The sequence below is a fragment of the Peromyscus californicus genome, unplaced genomic scaffold (genome assembly GCF_007827085.1).
Source record: "Peromyscus californicus insignis strain IS unplaced genomic scaffold, ASM782708v3 Scaffold_3__1_contigs__length_106647218, whole genome shotgun sequence".
NCBI lineage: Eukaryota > Metazoa > Chordata > Mammalia > Rodentia > Cricetidae > Peromyscus > Peromyscus californicus.
In genome coordinates, this window is record NW_026294551.1 from 15567538 (window position 1) to 15590140 (window position 22603).

Genomic DNA, 22603 nt, shown 5'->3' on the forward strand with positions numbered 1-22603 from the left:
CCCAGCAACCACATGGTGGCTCACAATCATCTATAATGAGGTCTGGTATCCTCTTCTGGCCTGCAGGCATATATGCAGGTAGAACACTGTATACATAATAAATAAATAAATCTTAAAAAGAAAATTAAAAAAAATATAAATGCTTTAAAATAGTTCAATTAATCTACCTGATCATTGTTTTTTATATTTGTTTTTGAGACAGGATCTTACTCTGTAGCTCTGGCTGGTCTAGAACTCTCTATGTAGACCAGGCTGCCCTCTACTTCAGAGAGATCCACCTGCCTCTGTCTTCCAAGTGTTGGGATTAAAGGCAAATGTTAAGGTAGAGAACAGGACAACTTCCACTTTTTTCTTTCTTTCATTTTATTTATTTATTTGTTTGTTTGTTTATTTTTGAGACAGGGTTTCTCTGTGTAGCCCTGGCTGTCCTGGAACTCACTCTGTAGATTGGACTGGCCTGGAACTCACAGATCTGCCTGCCTCTGCCTCCTGAGTGCCGGGATTAGAGCAGTGCACCACCACCACTTGGTGTACTTACAAGACAACTTTTAATAGTTATTTCTTTCATTCAGCCAGGTGGGGTGTGAGGGTTGAACTCAGATCGTCAGGTTTGCATCAAGTGCCTTTCTGCTAAGCCTTCTGGCTGACTCTCAAGCTGTCCCACTAAGAGTCACGCAGGATCACAGCCGCATGCAGTAGCGTGGGAGGAATCACTCACCCATCCCTCCAGGTGCTGGAGCCTCTGCGGTCATCATAACCACCACCAGTGCTGCTTGCTGTCTTTCTGTTTGTGTTTTCTTGTTTTTGTTTTTTGTTTCTGTGGTATATGTGTAGCTGTGTGGATGTGTGGATGTGTGGATGCGTGGATGTGGATGTCAGAGGCCCACATTAGGTGTCTTCCTCCATCCCTCTTCATCTTTTTTTTTTTTTTTTTCAAGACAGGGTTTCTCTGTATATCCCTGGCTATCCTGGAACTCATTTTGTAGACCAGGCTGGCCTTGAACTCACTGAGATCCGCCTGGCTCTGCCTCCCGAGTGCTGGGAATAAAGGCGTGCGCCACCACTACCTGGAGCCCCTGACTTTCTGAGCCTTAACTGTAGGCCTGTGATACCTTACCCAAGTCAAGATATGCCTGCTTCTGTCTGTCCGGTCCCTACAATCTCAGGCTTAAGGAACCTTCCCTTCCCTCGGCTTTAAACAGTTTTTATTACATTTTATTTATGGATGTCAGAGAGGAAGAGACATGTACGGAGGTTAGAGGACAACCTGTGAAAGTTGGTTTTCTCCTTCCAACATGTGGATCCCAAGAATCAAACTCGAGTCATCAGGCTTGAGGAGAAGCCCCTTTGTCCACTGAGCCATGACACTCTCCCTTTGCCTGTGTGTCTTTGTGATACTGGGGATTAACCCTAGGTTAATCTAGCACTGTGCTATGTCCCCAGCACTTGGTTTTGGACAGGGTTTCAGTTAGCCGAGGTTGCCCCCACACTTACTATGTACCCAAGGCTGCCCTTGATCCTTCACTTCCGACCTCTTGAACGCCTGGATTACAAGTGTGCACCACCACACCTGGTTATGTCTTTGGATTTATAAAGACCCTATCTTGGGGCTGGCTAGATGGCACAGTGGTTAAGAGCACCATTTGTCTGTTCTTCCAAAGGGCCCAAGTTCAATTCTAAGCACCCACATGGTGGCTCACATCTGTGACTCCAGTTCCTGAGGATCCAAAGCCGCCTTCTGGCCTTCATAGGTGTCAGGCATGTATACAGTGCACAGGCATATCTGTAGGCAAATACCTATATACAAAAATTAATTTTGTTTTGTTTTTCAAGATAGGGTTTCTTTGTGTAGCCTTGGCTGTCCTGGAACTAGCTCTGTAGACCAGGCTGGCCTAGAACTCACAGAGATCTGACTGCCTCTGCCTCCCAAGTGCTGGGATCAAAAGTGTGCACCACCACTCCTGGCAATAAACAACATTTTAAGAAGGATCTTTCTAAAGTTTATGTGTATGTGTATTTTGTGAATGGAAGCTGAGTGTGTGTGTTGTGTATGTGCACATGGTGCTCATCTGCAGAGGCCAGAAGAGGGCATCAGATCTCCTGGAACTAGAGTTAAAGCCACAGTGAGCTGCCCAATACTGGTGTTGGAAACCTGACTTTGATTCCTCTGGAAGAGCAGGGAAGCACTCTTTTTTGTTTGTTTGCTTTTGAGACAGGGTTTCTCTGTGTAACTTTGGTGCCTGTCCTGGATCTCGCTCTGTAGACCAGGCTGGCCTCAAACTCACAGAGATCCACCTGGCTCTGCCTCCCGAGTGCTGGGATTAAAGGCGTGCGCCACCACCGCCCGGCTCAGGAAGCACTCTTAACTGATGAGCCATCTTTCCAGCTCCCTTTACAAGATCTTGACAGACAGGCAGGAACAAATCTTCCTAGCACACAAGTGAATTGTGTTCTTCTGGTTCCCTTTGCCACAGGAAGGACTCTCCCAGTTCTCAAGCCACATGGTCATGAATTTAGGAGTGTCAAAAAGGATGTATGGGACCATCAAAGAATAGACTTAGAAAGTGAGAGGATTTGTGTCTTATAAGCATACTTAACTAGCCCGGGGGTGGGGGAGTGGCGCACCCCTTTAATTCCAGCACTTGAGAGGCAGAGAGAGGCGGGCAGATATCCCTGAGTTCAAAGCCAGCCTTGTTCAGAGTTCCAGGACAGCCAGTGCTGTTATACAGAGAAACCCTGTCTTGAACTCCCTTTCTCCCCCCAAAATTACTTCTCTGAAGCTGGGCAGTGATGGTGCATGTCTTTAATCCCAGCACTCAGGAGGCAGAGGCAGGCAGATCTCTGAGTTCAAGGTCAGCCTGGTCTACAGAGGGAGTTCCAGGACAGCCAGAGTGACACAGAGAAACCCTGTCTTGAAAAATCAACAAGGGAAACAACAACAAAACAAACCCTGGCTGCTCTTCCACAGGACCAGGATTTGGTTCCCAGCACCCACATGGTGGCTCACCATCTGTAACTCCAGTTCCGGGGGATCCAATGCTCTTTTGGCTTCTTCAGGCACAGTTCACAGACACACACACACACACACACACACACACACACACACACACACACACCATTAAAGTGGTCTCGTGCAGAGGAAGCTTTAATAAGCGAGTGGACAATACTCACCCATGGAGCTGAGATGTAGTTTATTGGTAGACTACTTGTATAACATGCAAAAGTCCCTGACTCCCGTCTCCAGCAGCATATAAACTGGGCATGGCGACTCACACCTGTAATCTCAGCACTCAGGAGGTGGAGGCAGCAGGATCAGATCTTCAAGGTCATCCTTGGCTACATAGTGACTTTGAGGCCAACTTGTGCTAGCTACAGAGAGAGAGAGAGAGAGAGAGAGAGAGAGAGAGAGAGAGAGAGAGAGAGAGAGAGAGAGAGAGAGAGAAGTAACACAAAGTAACCATCAGGACAGTGCAGAGACGATGATGGCCCCCGTGGGGTTGTCCTCTAGAAGGACTTGCCTATTGCCCGTGCTGAGTCAGTTTTAGGAGGAATCGTTATGATACAGCCTGTGAAGAGGTTTTGTCCTACCAGCCTCATGATATATGGGCCAGCCGGACACCTGCCTATTTCAACAACATGGTGACTTCTTCCTTTTTACCTCTCTCTCTCACTCTCTCTTTGAGATAGGGTCTTAGTCTTGGGTGTTGAGATTAAAGGTGTACACTGTCTGGAGAGATGGCTCAACACTTAAGAGCACTGGCTGCTTTTCTACAGGACTGGGTTCGATTCCTCGAACCTGTATCAAGGGTTCCTACACTTCTTCTAGCCTTCACTGGGTATTGCACACACATGCATGTGGTATGCAGACATACATACAGGCAAAACACTCACATTCACTGAAAAAGAGAAAAGCATGCACTACCATGCCTGAAGCCTTTTCGGATTTTATTTATTAATTTATTTTTAATGTGTCTGTGTGAGGTCTGGGAAGGCCAGAAGAGGGTGTTGGATCTCCTGGAGGCGGAGTTACAGGCAGCTGTGAGCCACAGGAAATGGGAGCTGGGAACTATACTCTGGTCCTCTGGAAGAGCAGCAAGTGCTTTTTTTTTTTTTTTTTTTTGGTTTTTCAAGACAGGGTTTCTCTGTGTAGCTTTGCGCCTTTCCTGGGACTCACTTGGTAGCCCAGGCTGGCCTCGAACTCACAGAGATCCGCCTGGCTCTGCCTCCCAAGTGCTGGGATTAAAGGTGTGCGCCACCACCGCCCGGCTGCTTTTTTTTTTTTTTTTTTTTTTTTTTAAGATTTATTTATTTATTACATATACAGAAGAGGGTGCCAGATCTTATTACAGATGGCCACCATGTGGGGGCTGGGAATTGAACTCAGGACCTCTGGAGGCATTCGTGCTCTTAACCTTTGAGCCATCTCTCCAGCCCAGCAGCAAGTGCTTTTAACCACTGGGCAGTCTCTCCAGCTGCCCCTAACCACGCCCCCTCCACACACACAGGGTACCTTATACATTGTAGCACCCCTAAGAGTCTGACCTTACAGTGACCTTATAGAGAGCCACTGACTTCATGATGTATGCCTATGACCAGAAGTGGTTGGCTTTCTTTGTCTGTGCTGGGACTCAGGTTCAGAATGGTGGCCCGATGCTTCTCTGGAACATTAGTCGGATCGAAGTCAACAGCTTCAGAGGCTGGATTCCATTGAGACTCAGAACACACAATTCTAAAGCTCTCTGCATCCTCCTTATGAATTCCTTTTCCGATTCAATGAGCCAGAGTCACTTCTCTGTGGCTGGCACCTAAAAAGTCTGGGTAACGCCAAACATCCCTCTCATTGGTCCATTATTATGTTTATAAAGGTTTGGTAAATACATTTTCTTCGCTGTTAGGTTGCAAACTCTGAAAAGCTGTCTCCATTTCTAACAGAATATCCTTGCCTTGCCTACAGTATGTGGAACAGTATAGGTCACGGGTTACAAAGTTGTAGAGTCTGGGCTGTACCCAGAAAGTCCATATTCGGATCAATCTGCAGGGTTGATGTTTTCTGTTGTCTGACTCAATACAGGCCACCAGTCTGAAAGTCCAGGATGCTGAGGTCGGGGGACCATTTGAGGCCAGGAATTTGCACCAGACTGGACAGTACTGTGTGACCTTGATTAAAAGAAAAAAGTTCCAGCACTGGCACACATCTATCCCAGCATTAGGGAATAGGCTAAGGCAGGAGGAAGGGCAGTTTCAGGCCAGCCTGTGCTACATCGTGACACTGCTTCAAAAAACAAAACAAAATAATAAAAAAAAGAACTATGGTGTTATATGCCTGTGAGGTAGTGGAAGGAGGGTTGGGAGTTCAAAGACACCTTTAGCTACACAGCCAGTTTGAGGTCAGCATAATACGCGGCCTCAAAATAAGTCAATACTTAAGAATATGTTTCTATTATCTTAAAACAAAAACAAAAACAAAAACAAAAACCTGCCCTGGGCAGTGGTGGATCTCTGTGAGTTCGAGGCCAGTCTGGTCTACAGAGCAAGATCCAGGACAAGCACCAAAACTACACAGAGAAACCCTGTCTCGAAAAAAACATAAACAAAACAATTTTTTTTTTTTTTTTTTTTTTGGCTGGGTGGTGGTGGCGCCTGCCCTTGATCCCAGCACTCAGGAGGCAGAGGTAGGCAGATCTCAGTATATTTGAAGCCAGCCTGGTCTGCAAAGCTAGTTCCAGGACAGCCAGGGATACACAAAGAAACCCTGTCTCAACCACCCCCCCAAAAAAGAAGTTTGACATTTAGTTATTTATTTGTGTATGTGTGTTGGCACGTGTGTCACAGCCTGTGTGTGTCACAGCTTGTATGTAGAAGTCAGAGGAAAACTTTTGGGAGCTGGAGCTAGATCTCTCTCTTTTATTATTATTATTATTATTATTGTTGTTGTTTTGCTTTTTGTTTTTGTTTTTTGAGACAGGGCTTCTCTGTGTAGCTTTGGAGCCTGTCCTGGATTTCACTCTGTAGCCCAGGCTGGCCTCGAACTCACAGAGATTTGCCTGGCTCTGCCTCCCGAGTGCTGGGATTAAAGGCGTGCGCCACCTACGCCCAGCACTATTATTATTATTTTTGAGACAGGGTCTCTCTGTGTAGCCCTCTGCTTCCTGAGTGCTGGGATTAAAGGCTTGCCACTAGGCACAGCAGGTTGTCTTCCTATACCGTGTGAGTTCCAAGGATTGAACACAGGTCAACAGGTGTGGTGGCGGGACCCACGAGGCATCTTGTCTGCCCTCTATTAAATAACTGTATTCTCTCTCTTACACACACACACACTTTTTTCCATGACTGGGCATGATGGCACATGTGTCATCCCACAGTCCAGTTTGATGCCAGGCTAGGCCACTTTAACTAAAAACAGACAAACCGCTTTTAGATAAAATCTCCATATTATCTTGAAAAATATAGAAGATGGGGACAGGCATGGAGGGACCTGGGAGACTGAAGCAGGAGGATCACAAGTTTGAGGCCCACCAATGCAGGGTGTGGTGGCACATGCCTTTAATCCCAGCAATCAGAAGGCAGAAGCTGGTGGGTCTCCAGGAGTTCGAGGCCAGCCAGGACTGCATAGTGAGACTCTGCCTTAATAAAACACTCGCCATTACTAAGGAAGACCTGAAGATCTGCCTATTTTGGGCCTGCATTCCTGTTGCTGCACTCTTTAAACAAAACTCTGGCATTTGTTTGCCAAAGAACAAAGAACTCATGTTGCTCACTTTCTTTTTCTTTCTTTCTTTCTTTCTTTTTTTTTTTTTTTTGAGACTGAGTTTCTCTGTGTAGCTTTGGAGCCTTTCCTGAAACTCGCTCTGTAGCCCAGGTTGGCCTCAAACTGACGGAGAACAGCCTGCCTTTGCCTCCCGAGTGCTGGGATTAAAGGCGGGCACCACCACCGCCCGGCCATGTTCCTCACTTTCTTTACTTTTGTTACTTATGAGGTCCCTATCGGTAAGTTCACCACACTCAGAGATCAACAGAAGTAAAGTGAATAAATAATAAATGAATGGGCAATTAGCACTTGCTTTTTAATTTTCACTTAACTTCTATTCACCTAACTATACTGTAATAAGCCATTTAGCGAACTGAATCCTATTAATTATTTTTCTCCAAATTACTTTTTCAGTTCTCACATGTATCAACAAACACTCATACAGGTTCCTAAAACCTTTCTCTTTTTCCCAGAGGCGACCCCCGACCACACTGGCTTAGGCCACCTCAATTTGGTCACTTGGAGGTGCAAGTGCCTGAAATTCCATCAGTGTGACCAGCTCCCCGGGCCAAATTGTGACTGGTGATTTGTCGGGTAGGCATTATTTCCAGGTAACACAAACACACAACTTAGTGAAGCCAATTATAGACAAGACGCCATCCGTCTTCTCTCAAGTTCTCGCTGAGGTGTGGAAGTTCCTAGCTGGGAAGTGGGAAAGGTGCGGGGAGGCTGCAAGGAACCACGTTCTGGAATTTAACCCTGGCTTTCAGGGTGGGGACTCGCAGAAAGTCTGAGATCCACCCTGGGGGTGTGGCTCCCGGCGTGCAATCCTGGAACAACTTCAGACCCTCCAGATCCCAGCCTTTGGGAGCTTTCTATCTGGACCGGCTCATCTCCAGCTCCTGTCCCTGCGTGGCTGGCTTTGCGCGGCGACTGCCCTCCGACTGTAAGTCGCGCCCTTCCGCGACACCTCTCTCCGGGCCTTCTGCATCCATTTCCCCGAAAGGACCAGTGACTTGGGGGTAACTTCCTGCTTGGAAACCCGGCTCCGAGAGAGACACTTGTAGAGAGGCCTCCCTGAGCCCCAGCCGGAGGTGGGTGTCCCCGGAGGAGACCCCCCCAAGCTAGGGGCCACCCCACGCCACCCTTCGCCCCTGCGCCTCCGCCGACCTGCCGCGCAGGGGCGCCCGGGGGCCTCCCCGCCCCCGCCGCGCCGCTCCCGCGCTCCCCCTAGCGGCCGCCGCGCCGCCTCGCTCAGTCCCAGGCTCGTCGGGCGGCGCAGCTCACGTGACCGCGCTCCGGGCCTGCGGCCGCTGTCGGTTCCCCCAGTCACCGAGCGAGAGGGAAGAAACAAGATGGCGGCTGCAGGCGATCCGGAGCGGGGCCCCGGCAATTCGGACTGAGCCTTCTCTCTCCACCCCGCCGCTGCCGGGCCGCGCCCCTCCCGCCCGGGCCCCGGCGCCCTCCCCTCCCCCTCGGCCCCGGCGCCCCCCGGCGCCCCTCCCCCCCACTCCTTCCGCTCCCCCCCCCCCCACCAGCCGCGGCTCCGACATGAGGGGCCGGCGGGGCAGGCCGCCCAAGCAGCCCGCGGCTCCGGCGGCGGAGCGCTGCGCCCCGGCCCCGCCGCCGCCGCCGCCGCCGCCGCCGCCGCCGCCGCCGCCACCGCCACCGCCACCACCGCCGCCGCCGCCACCGCCGCCGCCGCCGCCGCCGCCGCCCGCGTCCGGACCCATCGGGGGGCTGCGCTCGCGGCACCGCGGCAGCAGTCGGGGCAGGTGGGCCGCCGCCCAGGCTGAGGTGGCGCCCAAGACGCGGCTGAGCTCGCCCAGGGGGGGCGGCCGCAGGAAGCCGCCGCCGCCGCCGCCGCCACCGCCGGCCTCCGCCAGCAGCGCCAGCGGCCCGGGCCGGGGGGGCCGAGGAGGCGGGGGCGGCAGGACGGGGGGCGGGGGCGGCCACCTGGCCCGGACCACCCCGGCCCGCCGCGCCGTCAACAAAGTGGTGTACGATGACCACGAGAGCGAGGACGACGACGAGGAGGAGGACATGGTCTCCGAGGAGGACGAGGAGGAGGAAGAGGACGGCGACGCCGAGGAGACCCAGGATTCTGAGGACGAGGAGGAAGATGACATGGAGGAGGACGACGATGACTCCGATTATCCGGAGGAGATGGAAGACGACGACGACGACGCCAGTTACTGCACGGAAAGCAGCTTCAGGAGCCATAGCACATACAGCAGCACTCCAGGTACCCACCCAGGCCGCCTGGAGACTCCTTCCCCACCTCCTCCCCTCCCCCTGGCTTGCTCCCTCTCGAGTGCAGTGCATCCTGCTTTCCAGCTCCCCCCCCACACTCCGGCCTGCCCCCCACGCGGAGGCCACGGCGCGTCTAGTGACAAAAAAGACAAAACAAAACTAGATTTGCAAGAGGAAAGAGGCGCATTGTTCAAAATGGAGATTGCATTGTTGCAGTTTGCAGGCCACACACTCGTTCGCTCTCCTTCTCCCCCCCCCTCCCTCTCTTTCCTCTTCAAAATTTGTGCCAAGTGCGGTGTCTGCACCAGGCAGGATTGAAACTTTGGCACACACGTATCCATTGAGTTCGTTTTTCTCCCCTTGTTTTGGTATGAGTATTTTATTCATTATTTTGCAATGAAAGAAGCCTTCTGCTTTGCAAACCGTTGCGTGTCTAGTACGTTTTCTTGTATATTTGGAAAAATTATCTGTTCCTTAGAAGAGAGAGTTTGGATATTGTGGTAACACGCATAGATGGGCTTCCCTTCCTACCCTTAGTCATATAGTTTGAAAACTGTTTTGGAGGAAGGCTGTTGTTCGGTTAGCAGGGAGCTTCATCTGGTCCTGTGCGTTTGTTTGTGTTCTTCGAGTGCTCATGGGCGCGTGCAACAGTTGCTGGTAAATGGCTGATTAAAGAGCAAACCAGAAAACCAGACCAAACCAAATTTGGCAAGTCTTCCGATTCAGAATCGCTTTGGTTAAGTTCCAAATAAAAGTATAACACCAAAGGGCCGTGTGTCCTAACCAGGTTGATCTTGGCGTTGCGGGGGAGATGCAGTTTCGTAGCACCTGTTGCAGAACATATGTAGTTGATCATCTAGGCGTAATTCCCGAAGATGAACATTTTGAAGTCACACGGTGCAGAAGTGTCAGCTTGCATCCGACAGAACTTTCTCTTGTTAGTCTATTTCTGAGGGAAAAAGCCCTTCCTGGACCTGTAGTGGGTTTCTCTGTGGTGGCTTCTCCAAGGTTTTCTCATGTAGTTTCTTGAGATTGGCCCTGAGATGTGTCTTGTTTAAATAAAACGCACACATAACAGTTGCTTCTTTGTATTAAATGAACAGTTATGGGGGGTGGGGGAGCCTGTAACTTGTAGCAACAGACTGTCAGGTGATTGATTCCTTTATATTTCTATTTACCTAGATTAACAAAATTAAAATCTAACTTTAAGGACACTTACAAAGTAAAAAGTTAATGAGGACATATGATGGGTCTTTTTTATGAGAGCTTGCCATACCATTTTCAGAGACGACTAGGGTAGTTGAAGTGATTAAATTTAAATGTTTCCATTTTTTAAAAATAATTGCTTAAATTCTTAACTGCTACAAGTATGAGAATTAAACCAGATTAGATTGTGTTAACGTCTAGTGAAAAAAGCTAATTTCATTTGCCTAACTCTAAGAACAAGTTGCTTAGCTGAGGGGGCTTGGAGGGAGACTGTCTTTTAGCAAGTTGAATTTCTTGCCAATTTAGTGCATCTTTTATAGTAATAGATTTTACTTTAAGAAATTACAAGTTGGGCATCTTTGTACCAAGAGCCCCGAATTGAACTGAAGACCGACATGCAGTAGTGGAGGAAGTTGGTTTTTGAGTTAGAACTGAGGCACTTTGGCAGAACACTTGAGCTAACTTTTAACTCCTTGAAGCCCTGACAGACAGTACTGATGAACTCCTGGGCATATGCTGAATAAATTGCAGGGTGTGGTTAGGGGGTCCTTTTTAAACAAACATATAAAATTTTATCTATCTATCTGAGACAGATCCTCTCTACATAGCCCTAGCTGTCCTAGTACTCACTATATAGACCATACTGGCCTCGAACTCACAGACATCCACCTTCCTCTCTGCCTCTCAAGTGTTTAGCAAGCTTGTGTACTTAATTTCAAAGACATTTCTCTTCCAGTGACACTTGTAACCTACCTTGGTGTACACTTGTCCTATATTTATGTGAATTAATAACTTATGAGAGTAAGCTTTGATCTTAAACATTCTGCAGCTCCTAATTGACATGCATATGGCAGATATACATGAAAGACTGATTGAATAAGTTATTGTTAGTAAGTGAGAATTTTGATAATTCTGTAGTAGGTGCCATAAGTTAAATGATCAGGTTTTAAGAAACTAAAGTTGGTGTGATTAAATTTTGATAAACACTTCAACCAGTAACTTTCTAACAGCAGAGTATACTTAAAATTTTTTTTTAAAAAAGATGTGTTTTTATTTTTTAAAATTTATTTATTTATTTTTAAATTATGTGTCTGTGTGTGTCTGTGTGAGGGTATGTACAGGTCAGATCCCTTGTAGCTGGAGTTTCAGATGGTCTGAGAGCCATCTGGCATGTGTGCTAGGAACCGAATTCAGTAAGTGCTCCTAAGGTTGAACCATCTCTACAGCCAGAGTATATACTGTTTTAAACTGTTCTTTCTTCTCCTTTCTCTATTGGCTGTGGAGTTAACTTTAGTGTTTAGAAACAGATTACTTCTTCAGATGATGATAAAAGAATGCTACATTTTGTGTTTCCGACTTCCAGGGTATGTCCACTTGTTTGCAGTGTGTATCCATGGCAGCAGTGAGTTGTTTATTGTGCCATTAGTTTTATTCTTGGTATACCTAGGAGGAGACTTCAGGTCAGTGTGTATGTGTATGTCTTGGTTAAGATATACTTAAGCCACTCTGGGACAGCCAGGGCTGCGGGACAGCCGGGGCTGCACAGAGAAACCCTGTCTGGAAAAACAAAAAGATACACTGAGAGCAGGTCCAGTTGGGTGTGGTGATGCACACCTTTAGTTAGTCTCATAACTCCGGAGGCAGAGGCAGGAGGATCTCTGTGAGTCCAGTCTGGTCTATATAACAACTCTAGCCCAGCCAGGACTACTACATAGAGAGACCTGTTTCAAAAAAGAGCAAGTCCAAATATGAAAGTTGGGGGATGCCTATTGTATAGTCAAGGAAGGCTAAAAAGTTTAGTTGCTTGTTTTTAGATTTTTATTTTATGTGAATTGGTGTTTTGTCTGCATGTATTTCTGTGAGGGTGTCCTGTCTCCTGGAACTGGAGTTATAGACAGTAGTGAGCTGCCATATGGGTGCTAGGACTTAAACCTGGTCCTCTGGGACTTAAACCCAGCCAGTGCTCTTAACCACTGAACCATCTCCCCAGCCCTAGTTTGGTTAGTTTTTGTCGTTAAAATATTGGCTTGAGTATTACTGGCATATCAGATTCCTGGTAAAAGAGCTGTGGATATAGTTGAGCTGGTGCAGTGCTTGCTTAGCATGCTTTGAAGCCCTGGCTTCAGTTTCCAGCACATATCCCGAGTTTGCTAGTGCAAGCCTGTCATCCCAGAGCTCTGGAGGTGCAGACAGGAGGAAGAGAAGTTCACGGTCGGTCATCTTTAGCTACATAGTGGCATACACAGTCTGGCTGACATCAGACCTTAACTAACTAAATAGTATGCAAGTAGATACCACTAAATAAATTACTTAAGAAGTAAGTTCTTAGTATAACAAGTAATTCATTGACCTATTTATTGAGTACACTGTAAGTAATGTAACTGTTGATTCATGCAGATTATCTTATTAAGGGTTACTATTTGCTGTGATGAAACACCATGACCAAAAGCACCTTGGGCAGGAAAGAGTTTGTTTGGCTTACATCTCCTGAATCACAGTCCATCGAGGGAAGCCAAGACAGGATCACAAACCTGGCTGGAACCTGGAGGCAGGAGCTGATGCAGAAGCCATGGAGGAGTGTGGTTTACTGGCTTGCTCTCCCATGGCTTGCTCAGTCTGCTTTCTTACAGAACCTAAGACCATCAGGCCAGGGGTAGCCCCACCCACAATGGACTGCCCCCTCCCCCAGTAGATCACTGATTAAGAAAATTCTCTACTACTTGATGACTTATAGCTTGCTCTTCTGGAGGCATTTTCTCCATTGAGATTCCCTCCTGTTACCTGATTCCAGCTTGTGTCAAGTTGACATAAAATTAACCTGTACACAGATACTATTAAAGTTACAGATTTTAAAAGTTTACTATTTATTTATTTTGCAGGAGGGCAGGTTTCAACTCAGGGTTTCTCTGTGTAGCCCTGGCTCTCCTGGAACTTGCTCTGTAGACCAGGCTGGCCTCAAACTCAGAGATAACCTCATGAGTGCTGGGATAAAAGACATGCCCCATTGTGCCGGCTTTAAAAGTTTATTTTGTTTAGCCAGGCGGTGGTGGCACATGCATTCAGTTTTAGCACTCAGGAGGCAGAGGCAAGCAAATCTCTGAGTTGGAGACCAGCCTGATCTACAGAGCAAGTTCCAGGACAGCCAGGGGTACATGGAAAAACCCTGTCTTGAATAAACAAACAAACAAAACCTCAAAAGTTTTTTTTTTTTTTCCGTTTTCGAGACAGGGTTTCTCTGTGTAGCTTTGCACCTTTCCTGGAACTCACTCTGTAGCCCAGGCTGACCTCGCAGAGCTCCGCCAGGCTCTGCCTCCCCAGTGCTGGGATTAAAGGCGTGTGCCACCACCGCCCGGCTCAAAAGTTTATTTTACTGGAGAAATTTTCCTTTTGTGACAGCAGTTTATTTCAGGCTAGCCTGGAACTCATTGCCATCCTCCTGCTTCAGTCTCTCAAGTACTGGGATTAAGGTGTGAGCCATTGCACTCTGCTGATTGCTTTCTTTTCTTTGGGCAAATCAGATTTTCTTCACAGGGCAAATACTACTGTAGAGATGTTGATTATTAATGCAGACTTGAAATCACCTCATTTTGCTTGAGGCCTTTGGTTGACTAAAGCCTTTATCAGGTGTTTTTGTTGTTGTTTTATTGGTAGAAGTTTGAGTTAGGGGCCTGGAGATATGGCCCAGTGCTTTATTTATATAGCCCAGTATTTGTTGCTCTTGAAGAGGTCCCAGGTTACATTCCCAGCATCCACATGGTGGTTCACAACTCCAGTTCCAGGGAATCCAATGCCCTCTTCTGATCTCCTCGGGCATCTGGCATCCACATGGTGTGTGTATGCTACATACATACAGGCAGAAACACTTATACATAGAAAATAAATAAACCTTAAAGTACATGTGTAAAAAACCTACATAGAGTTAGTTTATCTAGTAGGCATACTTTCCTGGTGTATTGAGAAAGATTGTATAGAAAAATCTTTGTTATTCTACTTTTCCACCCCCTCAAGGACCTGTTTTGTGGTACTGGGGTTTGAACCTAGGTAGGCAAATGTTATACAAATGTATATACAAAACATACCCGGCCTTTTTATCTTTTTTTTTTTTTTTTTTTTTTTTTTTTTTGATACAGGGTTTCTCTATATAGCCCTGGCTGTCCTGGAACTTGCTTTGTAGGTAGACCAGGCTGGCCTTGAATTCAAAGATCCACCTGCCTCTGCCTCTCAGGTTTAAAGGTGTGTTCCATCACCACCCAGCACCTTTTTAATCTTTTTTGTTTGTTTGTTTGTTTGTTTTTTTGTTTTTTCGAGACAGGGTTTCTCTGTGTAGTTTTAGTGCCTGTTCTGGATCTCACTCTGTAGACCAGGCTGGCCTCGAACTCACAGAGATCCACTTGGCTCTGCCTCCCAAGTGCTAGGATTACCACCACCGCCCGGCTCCTTTTTACCTTTTTTTTTTTTTTTTAAAGATTTATTTATTTATTATGTATACAGCAAGTGTTCAGCCGGCAGGCCAGAAGAGGGCACCAGATCCCATTGTAGATGGTTGTGAGCCACCATGTGGTTGCTGGGAATTGAACTCAGGACCTCTGGAAGAACAGCCAAGTGCTCTTAACCTCTGAGCCATCTCTCCAGCCCCTTTTTATCTTTTTAAGACAGGGTTTTGTTAAATTGCCTTGAATTTGGCAAACTTTTTTGCCTTAGCTTACCAAGTAGCTCTGAACTACCAAGCCAAACAGAAAATCAGATTTTTCTCCCCCTTCCTTTTCAAACATGATCTCACTTTGTATCCCCTGGCTGGCCTGGAGCTAATTCACTGTGTGACCAGACTGGCCTTGAACTTGTGGTGATCCTCCTGTCCCAGTCTCTCCAGTATTGGGATTACAAGCATGTGCTACCATGTCCTGCTAAGAAAGTGCATTTTCTATAGACGTTTGGTAGAGTTTGGTAGCAGTTTGAAATTTAACATATCTGATATAAACAAAAGATTTGTATGATGCTTGAGACAGAATGCCCCTTGTGTGAGACTTCTGGGACTATTTAGCTATGTTTTTAAAATTTGGCATCTTTTACTACTTCAGAACAAAATCCTAGTATCCTGGGAGCCTTAATGATTTATGTCCTCTGAGGCTTCTGACAGTAGAGATTGGTGGCAGAGATGCTCTGAATGAGCTGGAGATTCCCCAGAAATAATGTAGTACTCCACTGGCTGTATTTATCCTTCAGTGTTACCCCAGTGTCTTTTCAGTGGATCAGTCCCCTGGTTGAGGGGTGGTTGGTGTAGGCAGAAGCTTCCTGCATGGGCTTGTCGATTGTAAGAAGGGAGGCAGAGGAGGGAGCAGCCGGATCTCAGCACTGATAGTAAAGTGTGGGCAGTGGCAAGAGATGTTTAGCAAGAGCTGGAGTTGATGAATAGGAAGTCAACTGTGCAGCTGCATTTGATACCCCGTGCTGGGCAGTTCCCTGGAGAAGCAGGCTGTGGCCATGTCCTTTCTTCCCTTGCTTGTTGATTTGGGAAGTAGTTTTCCCTCCTGGAATACCGAGCGGATGTGCTATATTCTCATCAGCAGGACCCAGTATTCAAGCCTGAACTGATATCACATCAGGTCACAGAAATGGACCATAGGCCGCTGGTGTCACCCTTTCCCCTGCAATGAGAGGTGCACCTGGCTGGGCGGTGGTGGCGCACGCCTGTAATCCCAGCACTCGGGAAGCAGAGGCAGGTGGATCTCTGTGAGTTCGAGGCCAGCCTGGTTTACAGAGCTCGTCCAGGACAGGCTCCAAAGCTACCCAGAGAAACCCTGTCTCGAAAAACCAAAAAAAAAAAAAAAAAGGTGCACCCAAAAGGTGGTCCAAAGCATTCTGTCTCTTTCTCACAGATCTGTGTTACATGCTTCATTCTCTGTCCCTGGGATCAATCAGAAAATTTGGGAATAGTGGGGTATGACCTCGGTGATATGCTAGACTTCTGTTCTGCAGGATTCAGAAGAATGGCTAGGAGGAAAGTGGGATCTGGGTGAGTTTTGTAGTCCTGAATGGCAGCTCAATCCAGGAGTTTCTTGGCCTTCACCTGGAAGTGTAGAGAGTTAAAGCACTAGTTGCGTCTCTGGAAGAAAGCAGTATGGTCGGGGTGAAATTAGACCTGTTCTGACCACCAGCGCCTGTGGAAGTTCAGCTTGAGAATTACAGAAAATGAGGGCCAGGAGAGTTACTCCAGTTAGGCAACATGATCTGTGAGTAGTGAGGGGGGAGGTTTGTCCTATGTCTGTGATCATAAGTAGGCTTGTGTGTAGTTTACACTTGCCTGCTCCTCTGGTCCCTGCCCACAGGCATGTTTGGAAATGGGGCTGTGCATGTACACATGAGTAGCAGAATCTGGGAGTTTGAAGCCAGGAGCTCTGGTCCCTTTTGTTAGACCCTCCTTTTCTCACGCTTGAGACCCTGTTCTCGCTATGACTGTGATTTGCAGGGGACATTACAGTTTGACAGAGTGTAATACTGATGGGCAGCAGTATTCCAGTGACAGACAGGCCAGGAACAGCTTGGTCTACTCTGCTTAGACTCATAACCCCCTTGCTCTCATTTATTATTTCGATTCCTCTTGCTTATCTTGGTCCATTTTCTTCACCTGCTTAGAGTAGTTACAATTTCAGCTTCATAAAAAAAAAAATCAGTTATTTATTTGATGTGTGTGGGTGTTTTGTCTGCACTTTGTCTGTTCATCACATGAGTGCTGAGTGCCCTCAGAAGCTGCAAGAGGGTGTCAGGTCCCATGAGACTGGTGAGACAGATGTGAGACACCGTGTGGATGCTGGGAATTGAACTTTTGTCCTCTTAACTGTTGAGACATCTCCAGCTCTATCAGCTGCATAGTTTAGCATGATCCCCATTCTAATTTTTTTTTTTTAATGTTTTTGGTTATTTGAAGAAATGCCTCAGAAGGCAGATTTCTGTTCTTTAAGCTCCCCATCCCCACCCCAGACTAGGTCTCAACTATGTAGCTCTGGCTATACTGGAACTATGTAGACCAGGCTGGCCTTAAACTTACCTACCTTTGCCTCTACCCCTGCCTCCCCAGTGCTGGGATTAAAGGCCAGAGGTCACTATACCCAGCTGTCCGGTCGTTTTTGTTTTGCTCTTCAGTTTTTATATATTTTTTTAAAGATATATTTAGGTGTTTGGGTGTTTTGCCTGCATGTATATATGTGTTCCTGGTACATGCTTGGTGCCTAAGTAGGTCAGAAGAAGGTATTGTGGATGATTATGAGCTTCCATATGGGTGCTGGGAACTGAACCTGTGGGTCCTCTGAAAGAGCAGCAACACTTAACTCCTGAGCCACCCCTCCAGCCCCCATGATGATGATGATGATGATGATGATGATGATGATGTTTTGAGACAATCTCATTTTGTAGCCCAGTTCTGACCTGGAACTCACATCAGTCCATTCACTTCAGTCTTCCTACTGCTAGGATTATAAGTACGAGCTACCACACCCAGTGTGGAAATGAAATCATACAGGAAGAATGATGCCTGTTATGCAGAGGCATGCCCATAATCCTAGAATGGCCATGACCCATGTGGCTTGGCTCTCAGAACCCTGGCCAGGGACCACAGGGGAATGAAGAAAAGACAGGTACAATGAAGCTGGGATCAGGTGGTTTTTTTCCTAACTGCTGAAACCTAGAAGGACCCTCAGCGTGCTCATTAGGTATAGCATGGGGAGAGGGTTACTAGTCTCCATTAGGAGGTGTCTATAGGCCAGCAGTCTCAGACTGTAAACACCCAGGTGGAGGAAGCTGTGGTTGCTATTCTTTGCACACACTGATCAATCATAAACACTTATATTTGAACTTCTGAGGAGAACTTTGCCATTCCTCTTGAGCCTGGTCTATATGGCTTTGCCAATGTCCCATGAGTCTGCTGGCCTTGGAGTCCTTCACAGGCTGAATTCATATCAAAATACACATTCACTTAGGGTTTCCTCCACTCCTTGCACAGAACTTGAAGGTGGAGGCAGGAGGATCCATGAGTTCAAGGCTAGCCTGGGTACATAGTAAGATTGTCTAAAAAGAAAGAAAAAAGGAAGCTAGTACTCGGGAGGTGGAAGCGGGAGTATCAAAAGGAAGGAAAGAAAATTTACATTATTAAATTAATTGTGTTGTTTTACATTTATTTATTTTGCATAGGGTGAGGGGTGCAAATGTGCCACAGCTTTGTATTAGGGTCAGGGAACAGCTTGCAGGAGTCCATCTGTCCATCCATCATGTAAGTTTAAGAACTGAATTAGGTCCTCAGATCATCAGGCTTGGCTGCAAGCACATTAATCTACTGAGCTATCTGGCCCTAATTATGTTACTTGTTTTTTGTTTTTGTTTTGTTTTTTCTTTTTTTGTTTTTTTGAGATAGGGTTTCTCGGTGTAGTTTTGGTGCCTGTCCTGGATCTCGGATCTGTAGACCAGGCTGGCCTCGAACTCACAGAGATCCACCTGGCTCTGCCTCCCGAGTGCTGGGATTAAAGGCATGTGACACCACCACCTGGCATGTTACTTGTTTTCTTTGCTGTTCTATACATTTTTTGTTGTGTTGTTTTGCTTCGTAGCATTGAAATATTTTTGATTGCCAATGAATACTCAAAATAGTAATAGTAATAGCTAACATTTAATGGATCTTGACTAATTTGATGAATGATTTTAAGCAATATTGATGAAATATTTTAGGTTTTCTTTTTTATGCATGCTGGGTAAGTGCTCTATCTCTGAGCATCAGCTCTGCTCCTCCCCCCCTTTTTTTCCCCTGCGGCAAGATTTCATTCATGATGTAGCCCAGGCTGGCTGGCTTTGAACATTCCATAGAGAGGGAAGGGACACATATGCCAGGCATGGTTTGGGACATGGGAGACTGAGGCAGGAAGATTGTGAGTTGAAGGCCAGCCTGAACTATCTAGTGAAACAATGTCTTAAAACAAAAAGATTGAATCCTGTATTATGTGGCCCTTTTCATTTAGCATAATGTTTTAAAAACTCATATTTTTATAGCATGTACAGTATTTGAATAATACTGTGTTTTGTATGGGTATATCAAGCTTTGCTTGTCCATATCATGAGTCCATAGACATTTGAATTATTTCCATTTTGATTGTTGTAAATAATTTGCTGTGGAATTTATGTGATTCGTGTTTGTCTGGCATATATCTTCATTTCTTTTGGGTATATATACCTGGGGGGAGGTAGGTATATCTCTGTTCGAGGCCAGCCTGATCTACAGAGAGAGTTCCAGGACAGGCTCCAAAGCTGCACAGAGAAACCCTGTCTAGTATCCCCCCCCCCAAAAAAAAAATCACATTTATATATTATTTGTTGCTATTTTATTTGGTGAGAGAGAGAGAGAGTGTGTGTGTGTGTGTGTAGAGGTCACAGGACAATTTGTAGGAGTTAGTTCTCTCCTCATACTGTAAGTCCTGGGGATTGAACTCAGGTCATCAGGCTTGCTTGGCAAGCACTTTTTTTTTTTTTTTTTTTTTTGGTTTTTCGAGACAGGGTTTCTCTGTGTAGCTTTGCGCCTTTCCTGGAACTCACTTGGTAGCCCAGGCTGGCCTTTGGCAAGCACTTTTATTCATGTGTTCACTCCTTAGTCCCTGCAGTTAGCCACAGTAGTTTGTTTCGTTTCCTTTCTTTTCTTTTTTTTTTAAATTAAGATTTATTTATTTATTATGTATACAATGTTCTGTCTACATGTTTGCCTGCAGGCCAGAAGAGAGCACCAGATCTCATTATAGATGGTTGTCAGTCACCATGTGGTTGGGTGCTGGGAATTGAACTCAGGTCCTCTGGAAGAGCAGCCAGTGTCCTTAACCTCTGAGCCATCTCTCCAGCCCCCTTGTTTCATTTTGGTTTTTTTTTTAACTTTATGCTTGTTTTGCCTACATGTATGACTGCACCATGTGCATGGTTGGAGCGTGTGGAAGGCAGAGGAGAATGTCAGGTCCCCTGGAATTGGAGTTAATAGGTGGATGTGAGCTGCCATGTAGATGCTGGGAATTGAACCTGGGTCTTCTGCAAGAGCAGTAAGCAGTCTCAACCAATGAGCCGTATCTTCATCCACCACCACCTCCAACCCCCATCGTGGCTATTTTTTTCCTTTTAAATAAGCTGAATGGAGCTGGGATGCTGTTCTGTTGGTAGATTACTTCCTACATGTACAAAGCCCTGAGTTCAGTTCCCAGCACTGCATCTCTTTACCTCCTGTAGGCCCGGGGGTGGGTGGGTGGGGGGGTGGGGGTGGGGGGATCTTGCTCCATCTCTTCAGTGCCTGACACAAACCTCTAGTTTGTAAGGGACTCCTTTCACTCTCTGGCCCGATGCTATGCACTGGGATAGTTATGTAAATGTTAAGTCATTCAAATGACCTAAAAGTGGGCCCCTAGGTCCTCAGAGGCAGTAGGTACGTCCCAGGTAATCAGGAGCCATTGGGTCACTTGCTGTCATCGGCTGTAGGAAGTTTTCTTGGGCTCACTGCCTGTGTTGGGTCAGTGACCATTTACCAGCACCTCTTTCTTGGGCCTTTTGTTTGTCCCAATGCCATGCTGCCTGGGTAGCCGAGGTAGTCTGGCTGTGGTTCCCCTTCACTGAGGCTGTTGGCCAAGCATTGTTTATATGAGATGATGCTGTTGTATTTTTTTAAATTTATTTTGATTTCATATATTTTGGTGTTTTACCTGCATGTATGTCTGCATGTATATGTGTGAGCGTGTGGGATCCCCTGGAACTGGAGTTACGGACAGTTCGTTGTGAGCTGCTGTGTGGGTGCCAGGAATTAAACCTGGGTCCTCTGGAGAACATCCAGTGCTCTTAACAGCTGAGCGATCTCTCCAGACTGGTGTTGTATCTCTTGCAGTAAGATCTTAGGGTTATCTTTAGGATACTTATAAGGCCGGGCGGTGGTGGCGCACGCCTTTAATCCCAGCACTCGGGAGGCAGAGGCAGGCGGATCTCTGTGAGTTCGAGGCCAGCCTGGTCTACAAAGTGAGTTCCAGGAAAGGCACAAAACTACACAGAGAAACCCTGTCTCGAAAAAAGGATACTTATAAGGGTTCTTGGTGGTCAGGAAAGAGGTAGTCAGTTGACAATGTTAGAAAATTTGACACAAATTTTATCAAGTCCTGATAAAATAAAGCTGCAAGTCAGTCTCTCTCTCTCTCTCTCTCTCTCTCTCTCTCTCTCTCTCTCTCTCACACACACACACACACACACACACACACTTTAGACTTGGTTGAAAAGTTAACTTGATAACTCAGATTTCCTGTGTTGTAACAGTTACTGTATGAACTGAATTTTGAACTACTTACTCAACTGTCTTAGGGTGATCTCTCTCAATTAGTTAACTAATCATTTCATTCCTTGTTATCTTGGTGGGTCCTTTTATGACCTAGTGATGAAGTTGCTCCCTACATCTGCTAGGAAAGTTCCTGTTAGGCTTCTTTTTCCCTGGCCATGGCTGTGTCCTGTGGTTCACACACTTGAGAGATAGCCAACAAGTGGCGGTGCACACCATGGCACTCGGTAGTAGATGCAGCTTCTGTGTGCCCAGAAGTGCAGCTTCCTGCTCAGTACTTGCGTGTTCTCACTGCCTCCTGCCAGGTCTCTTCACAGTGTATTCTGTTATGGAACCTAGAAAGAACTCCAGAATGTGTTTTTTCTAGACAAGGTTACTCTCTGTAGCCCTGGCTGTCCTGATCTCTCTCTGTAGACCAGGCTGGCCTCAAACTCACAGATCCACCTGCCTCTGCCTCCTAAGTGCTGGGATTAAAGGCATGCACCACCACTGCCCCAGCTAGAAATATGCATATTAATTGTTCTGCTTTTCTTTAGTCCCTTTCCCTTCTGGTTCTTACGTGACTACATGCAGATTTGTTTAAAGAAACAATCGAACATTAAAAATAGCTAATAAAAATGTAGCCCTGCCTGTCTGACATCACAGTTGCTTCTCATAATTCTTTTTTTTATTTTTATTTTTTTCATAGATTTACTTTTTATTTAATGTTAATGTTGCAGAGTTCTTACACTGACGAACCATGCCTGAGAACCCAAAGAAAGAAATGGTGCAATGGACAGCCTCATCCACCCAGACAGTGTATGCTTCTCATAATTCTTTTTTTTTTTTTTTCTCTCTCGAGACAGGGTTTCTCTGCATAGCTTTGCGCCTTTCCTGGAACTCGCTTTGTAGACCAGGCTGGCCTCGAACCCACAGAGATCCACCTGCCTCTGCCTCCCGAGTGCTGGGATTAAAGGCGTGCGCCACCACCGTCTGGCATAATTCTTAAAGTTCTAGTTGGTAACTTTAATTATGGCCATGTTTAGCTTTCAAAGCATTATTTAATAACATTTTTTTTCTTTTTTTTG

The 22603-nt window shown here is 46.4% G+C and overlaps 1 protein-coding gene across 9 annotated transcripts in view; it reads left to right on the plus strand.

Moving 5' to 3' along the window:
- The first annotated feature begins 8299 nt into the window (after nt 1-8299).
- Bptf (bromodomain PHD finger transcription factor) overlaps nt 8300-22603 on the plus strand; it is a 113177-nt gene continuing 98873 nt past the window's right edge. For 5 of the 9 annotated variants that reach the window (XM_052759644.1, XM_052759643.1, XM_052759646.1 and 2 more), the window contains exon 1: nt 8679-8993. In XM_052759644.1, coding sequence (XP_052615604.1) covers nt 8792-8993 — 202 coding nt within the window. In that variant the 5' untranslated portion in view covers nt 8679-8791. Of the gene's footprint in view, nt 8994-22603 lie in introns of all 9 variants that reach the window. The other 4 variants (XM_052759642.1, XM_052759649.1, XM_052759648.1 and 1 more) reach the window with 2 other exon arrangements.